Genomic DNA, 19,160 nt, shown 5'->3' on the forward strand with positions numbered 1-19,160 from the left:
GAAACTTATTATCGAGAAATCTCGATGTTGATACAGAATCTCTAGCAACGAGAGCACTAGTGGAAGACGAATCGTTACACCAACCATTTACTTCACGAATGTATTGACCTAAATCATCCCACATCCATTCACTAGGACTCAATGTTAAAAACCATGTCGCAGGTCCGTAATGTTGTATCATGCACTCTAAATCATATCTTGGTCTACGCCAATATTGTGCTGTATTTCTCAAGGTAGAAAATATTGTACTCAAATCAGACTCCAATAATTCTTTTTGCACTGCTTGTAAATATTCCGAAGCCGTATAACGATCTCGCAAATTGGTTACATTCAATTTATGATAAATACCGCGTTTTAATTGACGATTATTCGCATTATTTAATAAATAAAACAAATATTGTTGATTCAATCTGTATTGGGGATGTTTAGAAGTCAAACGACATTTAATATATTCATGTTCATAAAGTTTAATTTGTCTAGTTTCATGTTGTCCATTAACACCAAAAGGATATAAATCTGGAAAACATAATAGATCTAAAAATTTTTCACGGTTATCCAAAGGTAGTTCTTCAATTTTTAACATTTGATACAAAGCGTTAGCACTTTCACGAGTTTTTTTTTCATATAAAGGATAAATGGTATACTGTTCATAATAACTCTCCTTGTCATCGGTAACCTGAGTTAACATAGCGTCACCTTGAAGATTTAAAACAATAGCTTCTGCATTATTTTTTGTTTCTTGCATTTCAATTTTGGAATTTAATAATGTACCATCATTATCATCATTATCCGATACAAATTCAGTATCATTTTCTGTCTCTTTTATTTCAGAAAATTCTACATTCTTTTCCGAACATAATTTATCGCAAGTATCTGGCAGTATAATGTGTTTATAAAGGTGATTATTACGTTTTAACCATACCAAAGCATCAAATACTTTTTTAAGATTTACTATTTCTTCCCAAATAATTTTTGCTTTTGTCGGAATACCTCTAACTAAAATGTACAATTCCATATTATTTTTATTTATCGCATCAGTTTTCGAACATATTTTGTTCATTGTTTGTTCTAATGGTAATGGTAAATGAAATATTCTACCTTTTACTTTCTGTACCATCTGCCTATGAGGCAACCTTTTATTCATCACAGTTCCCATTTTAACAACAGTTTGAAATGCTTTAGCCCTTTGTATTAACATTTTTTCGAATGAATTAAGAGACGATATTACTTCGGGAACATTTTGGATAAATAGATTGTTTAAAATACAATAAGCAGGCATTAATCCATTGCGGAATTTTCTTTGGCAATAAAGACATATGTATTGCGGATCAATATATAGATTTTTTATACGTGCCATTAAATCTCTCCAAATTGGAATATCTAATTGTGTTTTAACCTTACTAATTTCAGATACACTTTTCTTATAGCAAAGTCTCTCACATGAAACACGAACATATCGAGGTGTGTCCATGGAACGTTTAGTCAACGCCTTAAATGCTTTGCTATATTTAGAAATAATATCATCATCACTCAAATCAGTTAAACTTTGATGATGTTTGTACATATTTGCTCGATCTTGTGCCAAAGTTATAAGTTCATTTAATGTATCAATATCGCCAGAATTTAAAGCTTTTTCTAGATCTATTAATTTTCGATAGTCTGCTCTTATTCGATAAATCAAACGTTTAATATCTCACCTTTGGAAAATGAGGTGATAATAATTGAATAGAAAGAGACATTGCTTTACAAAGATTTGGATAAATGTAACAAGCCTGTGTATGACCTAATTTATCAGTCAAATCGTTTACTGTACATTTCTGATAAACCTTGCGCAATAACTCTGGTATTTTCTTTAAAGTACATATATTTATTACTTCGAGAAACTTTTTATAACGATCAATTACAAACGAATCAATTTTACACGAAGCGTTGCATAACCATGCTTTTTTAGCTTGTGCTTCTATTAAAGGTAATACATTTATAATTTGATCTTTCACGTTTGTTATTAAAGGTTGCAATGAAGTCAATTGCTCGCTATATGTAGAATCGATAAAATAATTTTCGGAAGAAGCTATATGACCCGATACACCACATAACGCATGTAATTTATTATCAATTGTTAAACACTCAGTAACGAAAGTTAAGTGTACTTCAGCCTTTTTTTTCAATACAGCTAATATTTTATACATATTATGAATATAATTATTTCTAATCTGCATAGACCAACGCAAAATTTTTTCAGCTTCTAATCGTCTTTCAATTTTATTTTTAATATTAAGTTTATTCATAATATCTGTTATTGTTACGGGATTATGCATATGTATGTAATTTTTTGACCAAAACTTACTATATTTTTTAATAATATTTCGATCAACATATTTTTTTACAGAATTAAATTTTAACATCTTTTTCTCGTAATATTGTTTATTATACAACCATTTACGATCAAAATATTTTCTGTATCTATCTCGTTCATGTTGTGAATGTTTAAATTAATGTATTCTCTTACGCAAACGATTTTTTTGTAAATTTTTTTCATATTGACGTCGCTTTTTAACACGATTATTCAGTAAATTTTTTTTATATTGATCCCGTTGCTTAGCCCGATTTTGTTTTAAATTTTGTTGATATCGAAACCGCTTTTTAGTACGATTATTCAGTAAATCTTTTTTATATTGATCCCGTTGCTTAGCCCGATTTTGTTCTAAATTTGGTTGATTTTGTTTTAAATTTTGTTGATATCGAAACCGCTTTTTAGCACAATTATTCAGTAAATCTTTTTTATATTGATCTCGTTGCTTAGCCCGATTTTGTTCTAAATTTTCTTGATATTGAAGCCGCTTTTTAGCACGGATATTTTCCAAATCATCGTCTATATAACATTTTTTACTACAATTATCGTCAATTTTTTCATATTGACGTTGCTTTTTATTAACATGATTATTCAATAAATCTGTTTTATATCGATCCAGTTGCTTAGCCCGATTTTGTTCTAAGTTTTGTTGATCTTGAAGCCGCTTTTTAAGACAAACATTTTCTAAATTATCGTCTAGGTAACGTTTTTTACCATGATTATCTTCAATATCACATTTATTTTTCGAAGAATCATATTCGACCATATAACATTTTTTAACCTGATTATTATCAATATTATGACATTCATTCTTCAAAGTATTTTTTTTAGATAATCTCTTTATACGTTGAGCATTAGCTATAGCTTCTCTTGCTTTTATTACTGCTAATGGAAGTACTTTTTGAGGAACATCATAATTTAAATCCTGAGGAAAATGCTCAATCACATTAGATTCAAAAATTTTTAATAGATGCGAACGCATTAGACTATGGTCATATCTTACTTTTTCAGGTTTAATGTTATATAATAACGAAATAGCAAAAGCTATTGCAAAAACACCACAATCATTACCATTTGGTTGTTGTTGCACAGTCGGAAATCTGACTGAATGTGTCTCAAAATCATATGTTGGAAATAATCTTTTCAAGAATTGTTCGTGATCTTTATGTAATATTTTATTATTTAAGGAATCATATATAAATATATTTTTTCTATCGTAATAACTACATACCCAATGTGACGGACTATACAATATTTGAATATGTTTTGTATCTGTAATACAGGTTGTATCAAATGAGGAAGCTGTATTCGCCATGTTCCAACAGGTTTATAGTCCGAACAGTTTTGTAAAAGTTCATGAAAATGATCAATATGGTCATCGTTAAGCCACTCATTTTGAATAATAATATCTTTATTTTCAGGTTTTAAAATAATAATTTCTTTTTCCTTTGGAGACATTTTATTTGAAAAACTTACTACAATTTTTCACAAACGTTCGATTGTTATAAGTGCAAAGCAGTGAATTTTTATAGATCCACAGCAACCGATTTTTATAGACACGCGACCGATTTTTAAAGGCGCACAGCAGCCAATTTTTAAAGGCACACAGCAGCCAATATTTATAGGCGCACAGCAGCCAATATTTATAGGCGCACAGCAGCCGATTTTTATAGGCGCACAGCAGCCGAATTTTATAGGCGCACAGCAGCCGATTTTATAGGCGCACAGCAGCCAAATTTTATTATTATAGGCGCACAGCAGCCGAATAATGTGATATGTATATATAAGAAATATGTAAAGAAAGAAGAAAAAAAAAGAAGACAAAACACAAAAAGATACAGAAAGAGAAATAAAAATAATAAATACAAATAAAAATAAAAAGCTTTACCTTTCTTCTCTAAATTAGTAGAACCTCTTCTAAATTAGTAGATAATATAATATAAGTATCTATATGAACGTAAAAAAGACAATTATTGCATACAAAACATCATCCATCCACAATGACCGCAGTAGTAAAGTTGTAATGCAATCACATTAACGATTGGCGTTTGCGATTGTCTCTTGATCAATAGACAAATGGCTAAAGCTTTCTGATTGACAAGATTGTCAAGAGACAATCGTAAACGCAAACGTGAACGCAGATGCAATCGCTAATATGATTCGGGCATAACATATTTCAAAAGTCTGATCCACTCCCTAAAGCTTGGAAACAGCTTTAAAACATGATGAACATGTGGACTTGAATAACGTTGACAAGATTAGAAGGTCACCTTAATATTGATATATCAACATAATGTCCTCTTGACCTTGACAACATTAAAGTCAAATTCATACATATTTTTCTCATAATATCCTACTTACAACTTTCATCTGAAACATTTTTCCGTATTTAGGCTGGTATTCATAGTTGAATCTTATTTAAAGATCGTCTCCAGCAATGTCTTAAGATGCTAATATGGCTCTGTGATTGGTTGTTGGCATCTTAAGACAATACTTAAGATAATCTTAAATATAAGATTCGACTGTGAATACCGACCTTAAAGTCGTTTCCAGGATTTAAGTAATAAGTCAATAGAAACGCTCTGTTTAGAAATAAAATATTAATATTTTTTCAGTTTATTTTATTAAATATAACATAATGTAAAAATTAGATAAGGCAAACAAGCATCGAGAACGTAGTACTTATATACGTAAAGATATAGGCCGGTATTCACAATCGGATCTTATATTTAATTCATCTTAAGTACTGTCTTAAAATGCCATCCGTCAATCACAGAGCCGTATTAACATCTTAAGACATTGCTCGAGACGATCTTTAAATAAGATTCGACTATGAATACCACCCATAGATCGATATTCATAGTCGAATCTTATTTAAAGATTGTCTCGAGCAATGTCTTAAGATGTTAATACGGCTTGGTCGATGGCATCTTAAGGCTGTACTTAAGATGATCTTAAATATAAGAATCGACTATGAATGGGCCATAAATTTACTTATATTTTCATAAAAAAGTTAGCTTTTCAAATTAACGAGTAAGCTTTTCAATACAAGATGTTCTGTATTTCTAAAAGAAAATTAATCCACTGATTGGTGTATACTTTTTTAGGATTAACGATCACATTTTTACTTTTTCAGAAATACAGAATCGATCCCCAGACGTTAAAAACCAACCAAAAGTTTGATTATTTCAATCAGTAGCAAAATATCAGATTAAAATCAGTATAAATCAAAAACATAACCATGTTTCACTCTTAATGCCCGTTTACTTTTATATTTAATTTTGGAAAATTCTGAGTCTACTTTGAAAATAATTACACATTTTCTTCTTGATACTTACTAAAATATTACCTTCAATACTTTCTTCTCGCCTTTGATTCAATAATAATCAAATTAATTATATTGACAATCTGTATCAATAAAACCACAACCATAAACAAAAATGAAGACACCATTCAAACGGCCATAAAATTTCTAAAGCTGAGTTCGTAAACATCACTGCCATGTACCTGCATATGGTACGTTCGGGGAGCCGCTATTAGCGCTACCAACATCAGTCTATCTTCATTGCTCATTAAAAGCAGAACAAGAACAGACTTATGCTGATAGTAATAGCGTCTCCCCGAACGCACTCATATATTCCAGTGTGTCTCCATCCACGTCGACCCACGTCGAAAATGGCGGCAAACAAGGATATTATGTAAGTATAAAAAATATAACGTATCTCGTAAAAATATTAATCATTAAATATAATAAAAATAATACGTTTAATTTCAGCAATATGGAAATCGACAGCGAAGGAGATGAATTAATAGCCAATGCAGCTTCTCAAATTGAGAAGCTGCACGTGCAACAAGTCGCACCTGCAGCTTCTCAATTTGAGGAGCTGCAAGAAAATGCGCTACCGGCGGCGATTCCATTGCCCCCGACGACAACGTCGATCCCGCCGCCGCCGACGACGTCGATCCCGCCGCCGCCGACGACGTCGATCCCGCCGCCGACGTCGATCCCGCCGCCGCCGACGACGTCGATCCCGCCGCCGCCGACGACGTCGATCCCGCCGCCGCCGACGACGTCGATCCCGCCGCCGCCGACGACGTCGATCCCGCCGCCGCCGACGACGTTGATCCCGCCGCCGCCGACATCGATCCCGTTGCCGCCGACAACGTCAGTCCCGCCGCCGCCGACGTCGGTCCCGCCGCCGCCGACGTCGTCGATCTCATCAGTGATGTGGTGGGGGCCACACCAACGTGGCCATACCCATGGGGAGTACCCCACGGACTATTGATGACCCCACCACCACCACCACCACCAACACCACCGCCACAGGAGCGGACAAGACGTAAGTAAAAAATACTCCAGGTTATCTATAAAATATATTAATATCAAGGTCTGGTCTGTGATACACATCAGTTTTTTTTCTGTGCAACAATGCAGCACGGTCAGCCACAAAAAAATAGTCTGTATCACGGATCAGATATTTTTATATTTTGTTTATTATAGTTAATTTATTTTTCCTTATTACAGCTCCTCGATGGCAACGAGCAGGGCGCGGGCGAAGAAGGGGCCGCGGAGGGCAAAACATTTACATAACTTATAAGTAAAAGGTAAGTAAGATAAAGAGCACGGTCGGGCTCACGCTGCGCTTTCACTTGGCACGAGCCACTACCATGTCTCTTGATAAATGTGGAATATAAAAATACTGTTATGTGACAATAGTTACAAACGATCAAGGAATTCCTTGATCCGCAGCTACTATCACATTACAGTATAATTTTAATACATGTACAAAATAACAAAATTTTTTATTATTGTTTCAGAGCAATGCCATGGAAAATACATATAATATATAATATGGAAAATACATATAATATGTATATAAACACATATGTATAAATATATAATAAATATTTTTAAAAAATTTGTTTATTTTTTATTTATTGAATCACACGAAAGTATTACATGGAACGAAACTTATAATATAAAAATATGTAACAAAGTACAACATAAATTTGTTAAAGTCATCGACGACTCTGATGGAGGTGAAAAGCCTTGGAAGTTACTGCCGTTACATGTGTCTGTCTCATACGCTTATGATCTGCCGAGATGATACCGAGGAGGAAAGAGCCAAGATTAGTAAACTTCAGGTGTACTCTGTTTAAAATGTATTCTCCGACCCACGTAAATGGGTTTCTACTGCGTCACTATTGCAGATGATCGAATCGGAATGGAATTTCATTAACTTAATAGGAAAATAATTTAACTTTAATGTTAATTTTAAATTAATATATAAAGTTAATTTCTATTTCACTACCAGAATGCATTACGAATATCTCTCATTGTGATGACAGACATTGTGTGCTTTCCAGCAAGACAGTGTAACACAGTGTCCATTAGTGTGAGAAAGAACATGTCAGTGTGTCTCGCTCACACTAATGGACACTGTGTTACACTGTGTCTTGCTGGAAAGCACACAATGTCTGTCATCACAATGAGAGATATTCGTAATGCATTCTGGTAGTGAAATAGAAATTAACTTTACATATTAATTTAAAATTAACATTAAAAAGTTAAATTATTTTCCTATTAAGTTAATGAAATTCCATTCCAATTCGATCATCTGCAATAGTGACGCAATAGAAACCCATTTACGTTGGTCGGAGAATACATTTTAAACAGAGTACACCTGAAGCTTACTAATCTTGGCTCTTTCCTCCTCGGTATCATCTCGGCAGATCATAAGCGTATGAGACAGACACATGTAACGGCAGTAATTTCCAAGGCTTTCACCTCCATCAGAGTCGTCGATGACTTTAACAAGTTTATGTTGTACTTTGTTACATAATTTTTATATTATGTTGCACACTGTCAATGAGATACGCAATGTGAGATAGTTGGAGACTAGAGAGAAACCTCTCCGAGGTTTTTCTCTATGGAGATTGATTGAGGTACTCGTGAGATCATCGATGGAAGACCTTTGAGAAAGGTAAGGAGGCAGAAAAAGAGAGAGAGAAAAAAAAAGAGTGAGAGCGGTCAGTGGAAAGAATTATTTTGTGTAATTCAATTGTATTGTATACTGGTGTCAATAAAAATAGATAAAATAGAGGGGCTATCTCATTTAAACAGATTCTACATGAAGTATATAATGCTCGTAGAACTTATACTTATGTATGCTACTATATGTCCCAAGTTGTTCAAAGAAGTCGATGGAAACAATAGTCTAATTATCAATATTAGTATTACTTGTAAAGATCATGATATATTTTAAATATATCATTCGTGATACCATTGCTATATTTTTTATTTATTACATGTAATTCTTTTATATATAAATATAATATGCTATTTTATGCTTTCAGAATAATGGATGTTAAATGTGCCACAAGATTTTATTGACAAGTATGGTTCCATGTCCAATAAGACATCGAGCTAGGCTCATCTCAGGTCGAGTATTAACTCATCTCTGCTGATATTATATTTATAAGAAATCTTTGTTGCATTAATTATTTTAATGATCTTAAACTCTACCAAATATCAATTGTAATTCGGATTCAGTTCAGCTTTGAAAAATCTTGATGGCAAATTATACCCTTTGGATGGAGAACGAAGATACAGATATTGCAAGTACTTTAGAAAAGGTTTTAACCACGTCACGAGTGGAATATATCCATAACCATATTCACTTGTCATCAATAAAATCTTGTGACACATCTAACATCCATTATTCTGAAAGCATAAAATAGCATATTATATTTACATGCAACAGGAATGATATATTTAAAATATATAAGTTTACTCACCGTGATCATGATCTTTATAAGTAATGCTGATATTGACAATACATACATAAGTATGAGTTCTAATATATTTCATGTAGAATCTGATTAATTATTTTTGTCCTAGCATTCCAATATTAATTTATAGAATTTATTTGGACAGGTGATTATCTCCTTTGGAGGAAACAGTCAATCCCACATATAATACTACGAGATAATGCCATTAATTGTATTTACAAGTTAGTTTCGTTTATAAAAAACTATTTTATAGTTTGATTTCTATGATATTTAGATGAGATAGCTCTTTAGTAAATCTACATCACATAATCTCAAATATATCTCATTAACATCAATGTACAATACGATTGATACACAAAACTTGCATACCTCGACTGCTCCGCTTTCCACTTTTGTCAGTTCCCATTCTTTCCATTGACCGCTCTCGCTGTCTTTCTCTCTCTCTCTCTCTCTCTCTCTCTCTCTCTCTCTCTCTCTTTCTCTCTCTTTCTCTGCCTCCTTACCTCTCTCAAAGTTCTTCACTCAATGATCTCACGAGTACTTCAATCTCCACATCTCCACAGAGAAAACCTCGGAAAGGTTTCTCTCTGGTCTCCAACTGTCTCACGTTGCCTATATCACTTACAGGAAATACATGTGAATTACATGTGATTATTAACGTTAGACATTACCAGTTATTAAGTGATACTATAGTCCACATACTTCGTTGTGATAGCTTTAGACAAGATTTCACGTATTTTACCTACCTAAATTGTAACTATTCTCTTATCTGACTAGTACACCTTCAAATAATCCTTTAGGTATAAAACACACAATGATAATTCATTGAATTTAATCAACAGCAGCATACATTACCTCACAGTAAATCTTTGATGTCAATCAATTATAATGGCATAACATGCCTCTCGATCTCTTTCTTTTTTTTCTCATGCACTCTTTTTTCTTTTTCTATTCTTCTTTTGATTCAATGTTTCTTCCTCTTTTTTTTTAATATAACTGAAATAAAACATAACACAAAGTATTACTCTTATCTCAGAATACTTTATTCCATAAAGAATAAAAATGTGTAACTTATCTGATTCAAATTAGGCACAGCTGTATTTCTTTCCACCATGTAATATCCACGATGTAATATGCAAGTTATCATATCCATCGCAGATTAAAACATCACACATGAAATGACAATTGATAGCTACATTCCAGTTCCCGTTCTATCCACTGACTGCTCTCGCTGTCTCTTTTTCTCTCTCTTTCTGCCCCCTTCCTTCTCTCAAAGTTCTATATATATTCGATGATCACCAGTACCTCAAACAACAGCAAATTAGTATCATACCTCTCAAAACTTTTACCTCTTTCAAAATAGACACATCAGTCACTGTTAGACATAATGGTATAAGGCCTGGTCTATAATAATGAAGTAAGAAGTAAGAGTAAGGTAATTTCCTTCTGCGCTGTAATTGACCAAGCGTTAAGAAAAGCAGGAGTAGGAGTAAGACGAAATGAAAATAATTTATTTCGCTTACGCCCTTATGCCAGCTTTCTTACGCTGGATTAATCCTTTTATGCCTAATCTTACTTCTTATTCCATGCTTATTCCAGCTATCGTAGACCAGGCCTTATACCGTTATGTCTAACAGTAACTGATGTGTCTTTTAAAAAAACAATATATTAAGAGGTAAAAGTTTTGAGAGGAGAGACCAGGCATAACGCAAGATCTATAGTGTCAGCAGGAGTAATGAAGTGAGGATGAGGAATAAGAGTATAACAATTGATCATTTCATATTTTCTTACTTCTGATCTTACTCCTACTCTATTACTCCTGCTGACATTACGGCTAGTATCATATCACATAGTCGAATCTTATTTAAAGATCGTCTCAAGTAATGTCTTAAGAATGATCTTAAATAAACCGACTATGAATACCGGCCGTAGATCTTGCATGCATAATACTTCACGAACTGTCATTATTAATAACAACATAACCTCACACTGCACGTCACTTCGCGCGAACTCCTGGCGACTCACATAACCCATTATTACACACGATGCAACCGTAGTAACGATGCGAATTCGTTTTATTACGCACATGATTAATTAGACATTAATAAATAATTATACGTGAAACGAAACATTGTCCAAGAAGCATGCGAATATGACCGCTGCTCATGCCACTATATTTCGTCGGTATGATAGATTCCTAAATAACCTGATGTTTATTCATCAGCACACAAGCGCCTCTCGTATCAAAAGTGTGAAAGTGACGTTTTCTGATCTGAGAGGTCGATGACGATTGATGATGACGACGTTTCTTACATGAAAATTTTGACATTTGGACTTTGCGTCGTAATATCTCCTCTCATAGGATACGTAAAGGAAAAATAAAAATAGTTTTCTTATATAAATCGACCCCAATCTTTCGATTAAGCCTAGTTAAAACTCGATCCGTTGAGCCTTTCTGTTGAGATTTCTGAGATTCGATAATCTCGAGTGCTCGCAAGTCGTGTACTCGCGTAAAGAACACGGTCGGGCTCGCGCTGCGCTTTCACTTGGCGCGAGCCACTACCGTGTCTCTTGATATTGAGCAACTGTCACATAAAAATTAATACATACAGGAATGGAGTTAATACAAATATATAGTATTATTATATACAATATACACATCCCAGCAAACACAAAGTTACATGTAACGTGCCTGTTAGTTATAATTTCTCACTCAACAATGTAATTGTAATATAACACACGTGTTATATTACAATTACATTGTTGAGTGGGAAATTATAACTAACAGGCACGTTACATGTAACTTTGTGTTTGCTGGGATAGATAATATAAATAATACGTAGTATACGATAATACAATTACTTTATAAATGCTAGATACATAAGAGTCAATTTTTTTAAATATTTTTTTTAATAAAAGAGTTTTTAATTAAATTCTTATTTTCGAAAAATGAACAGCGTAGTTAAACGGAAGTATTTATACTGAAATACTTTTATATAAAACATTTTTTGATGTTTTGTTAAATTTACGAGATATATCGAAAAAAAGCAAAAATGTCTCAACCTTTGAAAAGTGGTTTTAACCTTTTAAATCGTTTTTGAGCACTAATTAAAATTGTCTAAATTTGTGTATTGCCCCCCTCCCTCTACATTTGTTCCCTTTACATACCGAATTTCACTGAAATTGAAATTTTGATGCAATAAATATTTAATATAGGGAGGGTATAAAGGGTCAATTTTTGAAAAAAATTTTTTTTTTAATAAACAGCATAGCTAAATAGAAGTATTTATGCTGTAAAACTTTTATATAAAACGTTTTTCGATATTTTGTTTAGTTTACGAGATATATCAAGAAAAGACAAAAACATTCAATTTTTGAAGAATGGTTTCAACCCTTTAAACTGTTTATAAGCACCAACAAAATTTCTAAATTCATGTATTTATTCCTTTACATTTATGCCAAGTTTCATTAAAATTAGAATTTTCGGGTTTGCAAGGTTTCCTTATCAGTGATGTAACCCAGATGGCACAAAATATTACCATAAATATTTATAAATATTTTACAAATTTATTTTCAAAAAATATTTTTTAAAGATTATATAATTATTTTTCATAAACCATTTAGCAATGATACAAAAATTATTATTAACAACATATAGAATATATTTTTAAAATGTACTGAAAAATATTTTTGTATATGAACTTGAAATATTTTTTATATTCTTTGATAATAATTTATATTCTTTGATAATGGTATAAATATTTATTTTAAATATTTTCATAAATGTTTATCATAATTTTTTTTATACCTGACAAACTCGGATGTAAAAATATGTACAAAATATTTATCATAAATATTTTTCCTTATAAATATTTTATAAATATTTTATAAATATTTTGTGCTATCTGGGAAGTATCATAGTAATAGCAGAAATCATAGTAATTGTAAATATCAATATTAACCTAACCTAGCTGCATTTAATGTTCAAAATTGTATTATGTTTTGATGTAATATAATAAACTGAGCATAGAGTTTGTACAATATTTAATAGCTTTGCTTTCCTAAACAGAAAACTTTTGTTGATAAAAGTCATTTATATGAACACAAATTGTAAGAATTGTTAATTTGTACTTTTTATCTTCTTTCGTCTCTAATAACACAATTTATTATATCTGACATATCCGGGAAAAATTTTTATATAAAAACAAATACAATATGTCAAATATGTCCGTATACGTTTATAGTTTATTTTATAAAAAATATCTTTGATATAAAATAAATAATGGTCATATTAAAAAGATAGAAACTAATTAAAAATATAATTCATGCATCTTTTACAAAAGTTAAGTTTAAAGAAATCGTTGATATATAGCCATATATATTTTTGATTCGGGAAATATATATGATTATATATAGATAATTTCTTTTTGTTTTATATATCCAGCTTTTTGTAAATGGAGCAATGTAAAAATGATGTTTTTAAATAGTTTTTGTCTTTTCAGTAGGATCATTATTTTTTATACCAAACAAAAATTTTACAAAAGAAAATAAATTAGTATAAACATGTATAGTCATATATGGACATATTTTATATATATTTATATATGTTTTTATATAAAAAGTTATTTGCCGGATAAATATTTGCTTTTTAAGTGACTCTTCTATTTATATGTTTACAATATAACAGATATAAAAACACATATATATATATATACACACTAAACACCAAGTTACATGTAACGTGCCTGTTGTAATTTCTCACTCAACAATGTAATTATAATATAACACGTGTTATATTACAATTATATTATTGAGTGGGAAATTACAACTAACAAGCACGTTACATGTAACTTTGTATTTGCTGGATATATACTAATGTGTTTTTGTATGTTTGAACGCACACACATATACAGGGTGGGCCATTTTAAAAAATACAGTCAATTTTCTCGTAAACTAAGCGAAATATCGAAAAATGGTTCAGACATGTGTTGCATGGTTTCGAAGGGGCTATAAGATGGTGCCATTGGTTTGACCTTGGATAATCATTTGAGGGTCACGTGAAGGTCACCTCAATTTTTTTAAATGGAACCCCCTATTTTTTATTACATATTCTTGTAGCTGACCTCGAGAGCTTTCCAAAACACTACAGTCAAATGTATTTTCATTGTGTACTTTTCGAGTTATAAAGCTCGAAAGTTGTAACATTTTGATAAAAATACAAAATATCTCTTAAAATATTCACTTTCCGATAGTCTTATTTTACATGCTCCGACTAATCAAGGCAAGATACGAACGCGGATCCAGCCAGTCAAGGCAAGATACGAACGCGGATCCAGCCAGTCAAGGCAAGATACGAACGCGGATCCAGCCAGTCAAGGCAAGATACGAACACTGATCCAGCCAGTCAAGGCAAGATACGAACACTGATCCAGCCAGTCAAGGCAAGATACGAACACTGATCCAGCCAGTCAAGGCAAGATACGAACACTGATCCAGCCAGTCAAGGCAAGATACGAACGCGGATCCAGCCAGTCAAGGCAAGATACGAACACTGATCCAGCCAGTCAAGGCAAGATACGAACGCGGATCCAGCCAGTCAAGGCAAGATACGAACACTGATCCAGCCAGTCAAGGCAAGATACGAACGCGGATCCAGCCAGTCAAGGCAAGATCGTTGATGGTTCTGTCAACTAAAGTAAGATCAAGAAGAATCCCGCCACCGAAGGCAAAATCGAGAATGATCCAGTCAATAAAGATTTATCGAATCAATTGTTCGAAGTTGTCTCCATTGGCTTGGATACATAATGCCAACCTATCTTGGAAATGTCTTACTGTCTTGAGTAACATATCGCGCGTTATTCTTCTGCAAGCTTCTCGTATCCTTTCTATCATATTTTCTCTTGTTGTAGGCGTTTGCTCGTACACGACATTTTTCAGGTATCCCCATAAGAAAAAGTCGGGCGACGTCAGATCAGGAGATCGTGCAGGCCACGCGACGGGGCCACCTCGTCCAATCCATCTGTCATTATACGTTTCATTCAGGTAATCTCTCACATATCTTGTATAGTGAGGTGGCGCGCCATCGAGTTGTATCCATAACCTCTGGCGTGTTTGCAGGTCAACGTTTTCAAGTAATTGTGGTAAATCATCTCTAAGAAATGCCAGAAAGTTTTCCCCGTTGACATTTCCGTCAAAGAAATAGGGACCAATCAAATACCCATTCACAATTCCGCACCAAACATTGATACTCCAACGATTCTGATTATCTATTGGTCTATGCCAATGGGGATTAACATCTGACCAATAGTGACAATTATGCCTATTTAGCTCACCATTATTTTTAAATGTCGACTCATCAGAGAACATGACAAAATTGAAAAAATTTTGTTCAGCTCTGATCATTTGTTGTGCCCATTGACAAAATTGGATACGCAATTGCATATCCCTTTGACTCAGAGCTTGTGTCAACGTTATGTGGTAGGGATGGTATTTAAGTTTCTTCATAATCCTCCTAATTGTTGATCTTGGAATACCTAGTTCCCTTGCCAAAATCCGTTGACTAACATGAGGATTGAGATGAATTGCTGCCAGGAGCGTGACCACACGATTGTCATTTTCATCATACACATGATCTTTCCTTTTACGTTTGAGATTACCTTCACGAGCTCTTCGTTCGAGGTTTCGGATTAAAGCAGGATTGGGGTGTCTTTCCCTTTCAGGATACCGATCTCGGTAAACTCGCGAAGCTTCGTGATAATTTAAATGACATTCTCCAAGAATGAGAATAATATCAATGATCTCCGAGGGTGAATAGTCTGGCATTATTTTTTCCGTAGTTGCAAAATCCTTGAGCGATAATGAAGGGATACAATTGATAATTTGTATACAGATTTTTCCTTTAGTAAGTATAATAACCATTTGTGCATTATTATCATATCCCTCTGTATGTCCCTGTAAGATTATCACCATCTCCTTATCTGACGTCGCCCGACTTTTTCTTATGAATATACCTGAAAATTGTCGTGTACAAGCAAACGCCAACGTTGTTGTTATTTCAGGTATATTCATAAGAAAAAGTCGGGCGACGTCAGATAAGGAGATGGTGATAATCTTACAGGGACATACAGAGGGATATGATAATAATGCACAAATGGTTATTATACTTACTAAAGGAAAAATCTGTATACAAATTATCAATTGTATCCCTTCATTATCGCTCAAGGATTTTGCAACTACGGAAAAAATAATGCCAGACTATTCACCCTCGGAGATCATTGATATTATTCTCATTCTTGGAGAATGTCATTTAAATTATCACGAAGCTTCGCGAGTTTACCGAGATCGGTATCCTGAAAGGGAAAGACACCCCAATCCTGCTTTAATCCGAAACCTCGAACGAAGAGCTCGTGAAGGTAATCTCAAACGTAAAAGGAAAGATCATGTGTATGATGAAAATGACAATCGTGTGGTCACGCTCCTGGCAGCAATTCATCTCAATCCTCATGTTAGTCAACGGATTTTGGCAAGGGAACTAGGTATTCCACGATCAACAATTAGGAGGATTATGAAGAAACTTAAATACCATCCCTACCACATAACGTTGACACAAGCTCTGAGTCAAAGGGATATGCAATTGCGTATCCAATTTTGTCAATGGGCACAACAAATGATCAGAGCTGAACAAAATTTTTTCAATTTTGTCATGTTCTCTGATGAGTCGACATTTAAAAATAATGGTGAGCTAAATAGGCATAATTGTCACTATTGGTCAGATGTTAATCCCCATTGGCATAGACCAATAGATAATCAGAATCGTTGGAGTATCAATGTTTGGTGCGGAATTGTGAATGGGTATTTGATTGGTCCCTATTTCTTTGACGGAAATGTCAACGGGGAAAACTTTCTGGCATTTCTTAGAGATGATTTACCACAATTACTTGAAAACGTTGACCTGCAAACACGCCAGAGGTTATGGATACAACTCGATGGCGCGCCACCTCACTATACAAGATATGTGAGAGATTACCTGAATGAAACGTATAATGACAGATGGATTGGACGAGGTGGCCCCGTCGCGTGGCCTGCACGATCTCCTGATCTGACGTCGCCCGACTTTTTCTTATGGGGATACCTGAAAAATGTCGTGTACGAGCAAACGCCTACAACAAGAGAAAATATGATAGAAAGGATACGAGAAGCTTGCAGAAGAATAACGCGCGATATGTTACTCAAGACAGTAAGACATTTCCAAGATAGGTTGGCATTATGTATCCAAGCCAATGGAGACAACTTCGAACAATTGATTCGATAAATCTTTATTGACTGGATCATTCTCGATTTTGCCTTCGGTGGCGGGATTCTTCTTGATCTTACTTTAGTTGACAGAACCATCAACGATCTTGCCTTGACTGGCTGGATCCGTGTTCGTATCTTGCCTTGACTGGCTGGATCCGCGTTCGTATCTTGCCTTGACTGGCTGGATCAGTGTTCGTATCTTGCCTTGACTGGCTGGATCCGCGTTCGTATCTTGCCTTGACTGGCTGGATCCGCGTTCGTATCTTGCCTTGACTGGCTGGATCCGCGTTCGTATCTTGCCTTGATTAGTCGGAGCATGTAAAATAAGACTATCGGAAAGTGAATATTTTAAGAGATATTTTGTATTTTTATCAAAATGTTACAACTTTCGAGCTTTATAACTCGAAAAGTACACAATGAAAATACATTTGACTGTAGTGTTTTGGAAAGCTCTCGAGGTCAGCTACAAGAATATGTAATAAAAAATAGGGGGTTCCATTTAAAAAAATTGAGGTGACCTTCACGTGACCCTCAAATGATTATCCAAGGTCAAACCAATGGCACCATCTTATAGCCCCTTCGAAACCATGCAACACATGTCTGAACCATTTTTCGATATTTCGCTTAGTTTACGAGAAAATTGACTGTATTTTTTAAAATGGCCCACCCTGTATATATGTATGTGTGCATAGATGTAATTTAAATACATATATATTAAAAATAATGATATAGTTGTACATAAATATTATAAAAAATAGTACGTTATGTCAATAATATATTAAAATAATACTGTTACAATTTCTTTCATAGCTCCTCCATATGGTCGTACCAAACGTGTCCGTTGGACGAATGAAGAAAAACAAATCATTATGGAACACTTTGGTGATTATACGAGAAAAACAAAGTTACCTTCTATAAGAGCGATTCAAGAGGTTATTGCAAGAAATGTTTGTTTACAAAATCGATCTGCGTCAGTCGTGAAAACATGGATAAATAACCAGCAAAGAAGCAATGGACTACTGAAAAAATAAAATCACACAATTTCTTTAACTTTCTGTTTAACTTGTTTAACTTTTCGTTTAACTATTTTTAATTATTCTAATAATCTAAATGTTTATTATATAATATTCTAGAAAAAAATAATACGATAAACAGGTCAATATATCGAGCCAAGACAAAATTTCACTAATACGTTATAATTTGTTAAATAAACATATAATTATAAACGCGACTAATAACACTGTGTTGAAAAATGTTCAAGTTCGAAATTGAACATTTTTCAACACGGTGTTATTAGTCGTGTTTATAATTATATAATGTTTATTTAATAAATTATAATGTATTAATGGAATTTTGTCTTGGCTCGATATTGATCTGTTTATCGTATTATTTTTGCTTAGCATTAACGAACCCTTTATGTTGTTTGTATCATAATATTCTAGAGTTAAATAATTGATGTTTAATGATTGCTCAGCAATTAATAAGCAGCAATTATATAACTCTACGATATTATATAATAAGAATTTAGATTATTAAAATAATTAAAAATAGTTAAATGCTGCTTAACAATTGCTAAGCAATTATTAAGAATAAACTGTTAATTTTCAATATTAATTATGTACTTACGCGAGATATATTTTTGTAAAAATATACGTTTCTTATTTTTGAAGTAATGTGTTGATTCGAGAATTATTAAATTCCTTTCTATTTTTAATGTTAC

The 19,160-nt window shown here is 33.3% G+C and overlaps 1 protein-coding gene across 1 annotated transcript; it reads left to right on the top strand.

Annotated features, from left to right (window-relative positions):
- The first annotated feature begins 14,750 nt into the window (after positions 1 to 14,750).
- Positions 14,751 to 18,109, top strand: LOC118647416. Its single transcript, XM_036292276.1, has one exon. It carries the CDS (start codon positions 16,146 to 16,148, stop codon positions 17,454 to 17,456), a length of 1,311 nt encoding a protein of 436 aa, XP_036148169.1. The 5' UTR covers positions 14,751 to 16,145; the 3' UTR covers positions 17,457 to 18,109.
- The last annotated feature ends 1,051 nt before the right edge of the window (positions 18,110 to 19,160 follow it).

The sequence above is a fragment of the Monomorium pharaonis genome, chromosome 1, assembly GCF_013373865.1.
Source record: "Monomorium pharaonis isolate MP-MQ-018 chromosome 1, ASM1337386v2, whole genome shotgun sequence".
NCBI classification, from domain to species: Eukaryota; Metazoa; Arthropoda; class Insecta; order Hymenoptera; family Formicidae; genus Monomorium; species Monomorium pharaonis.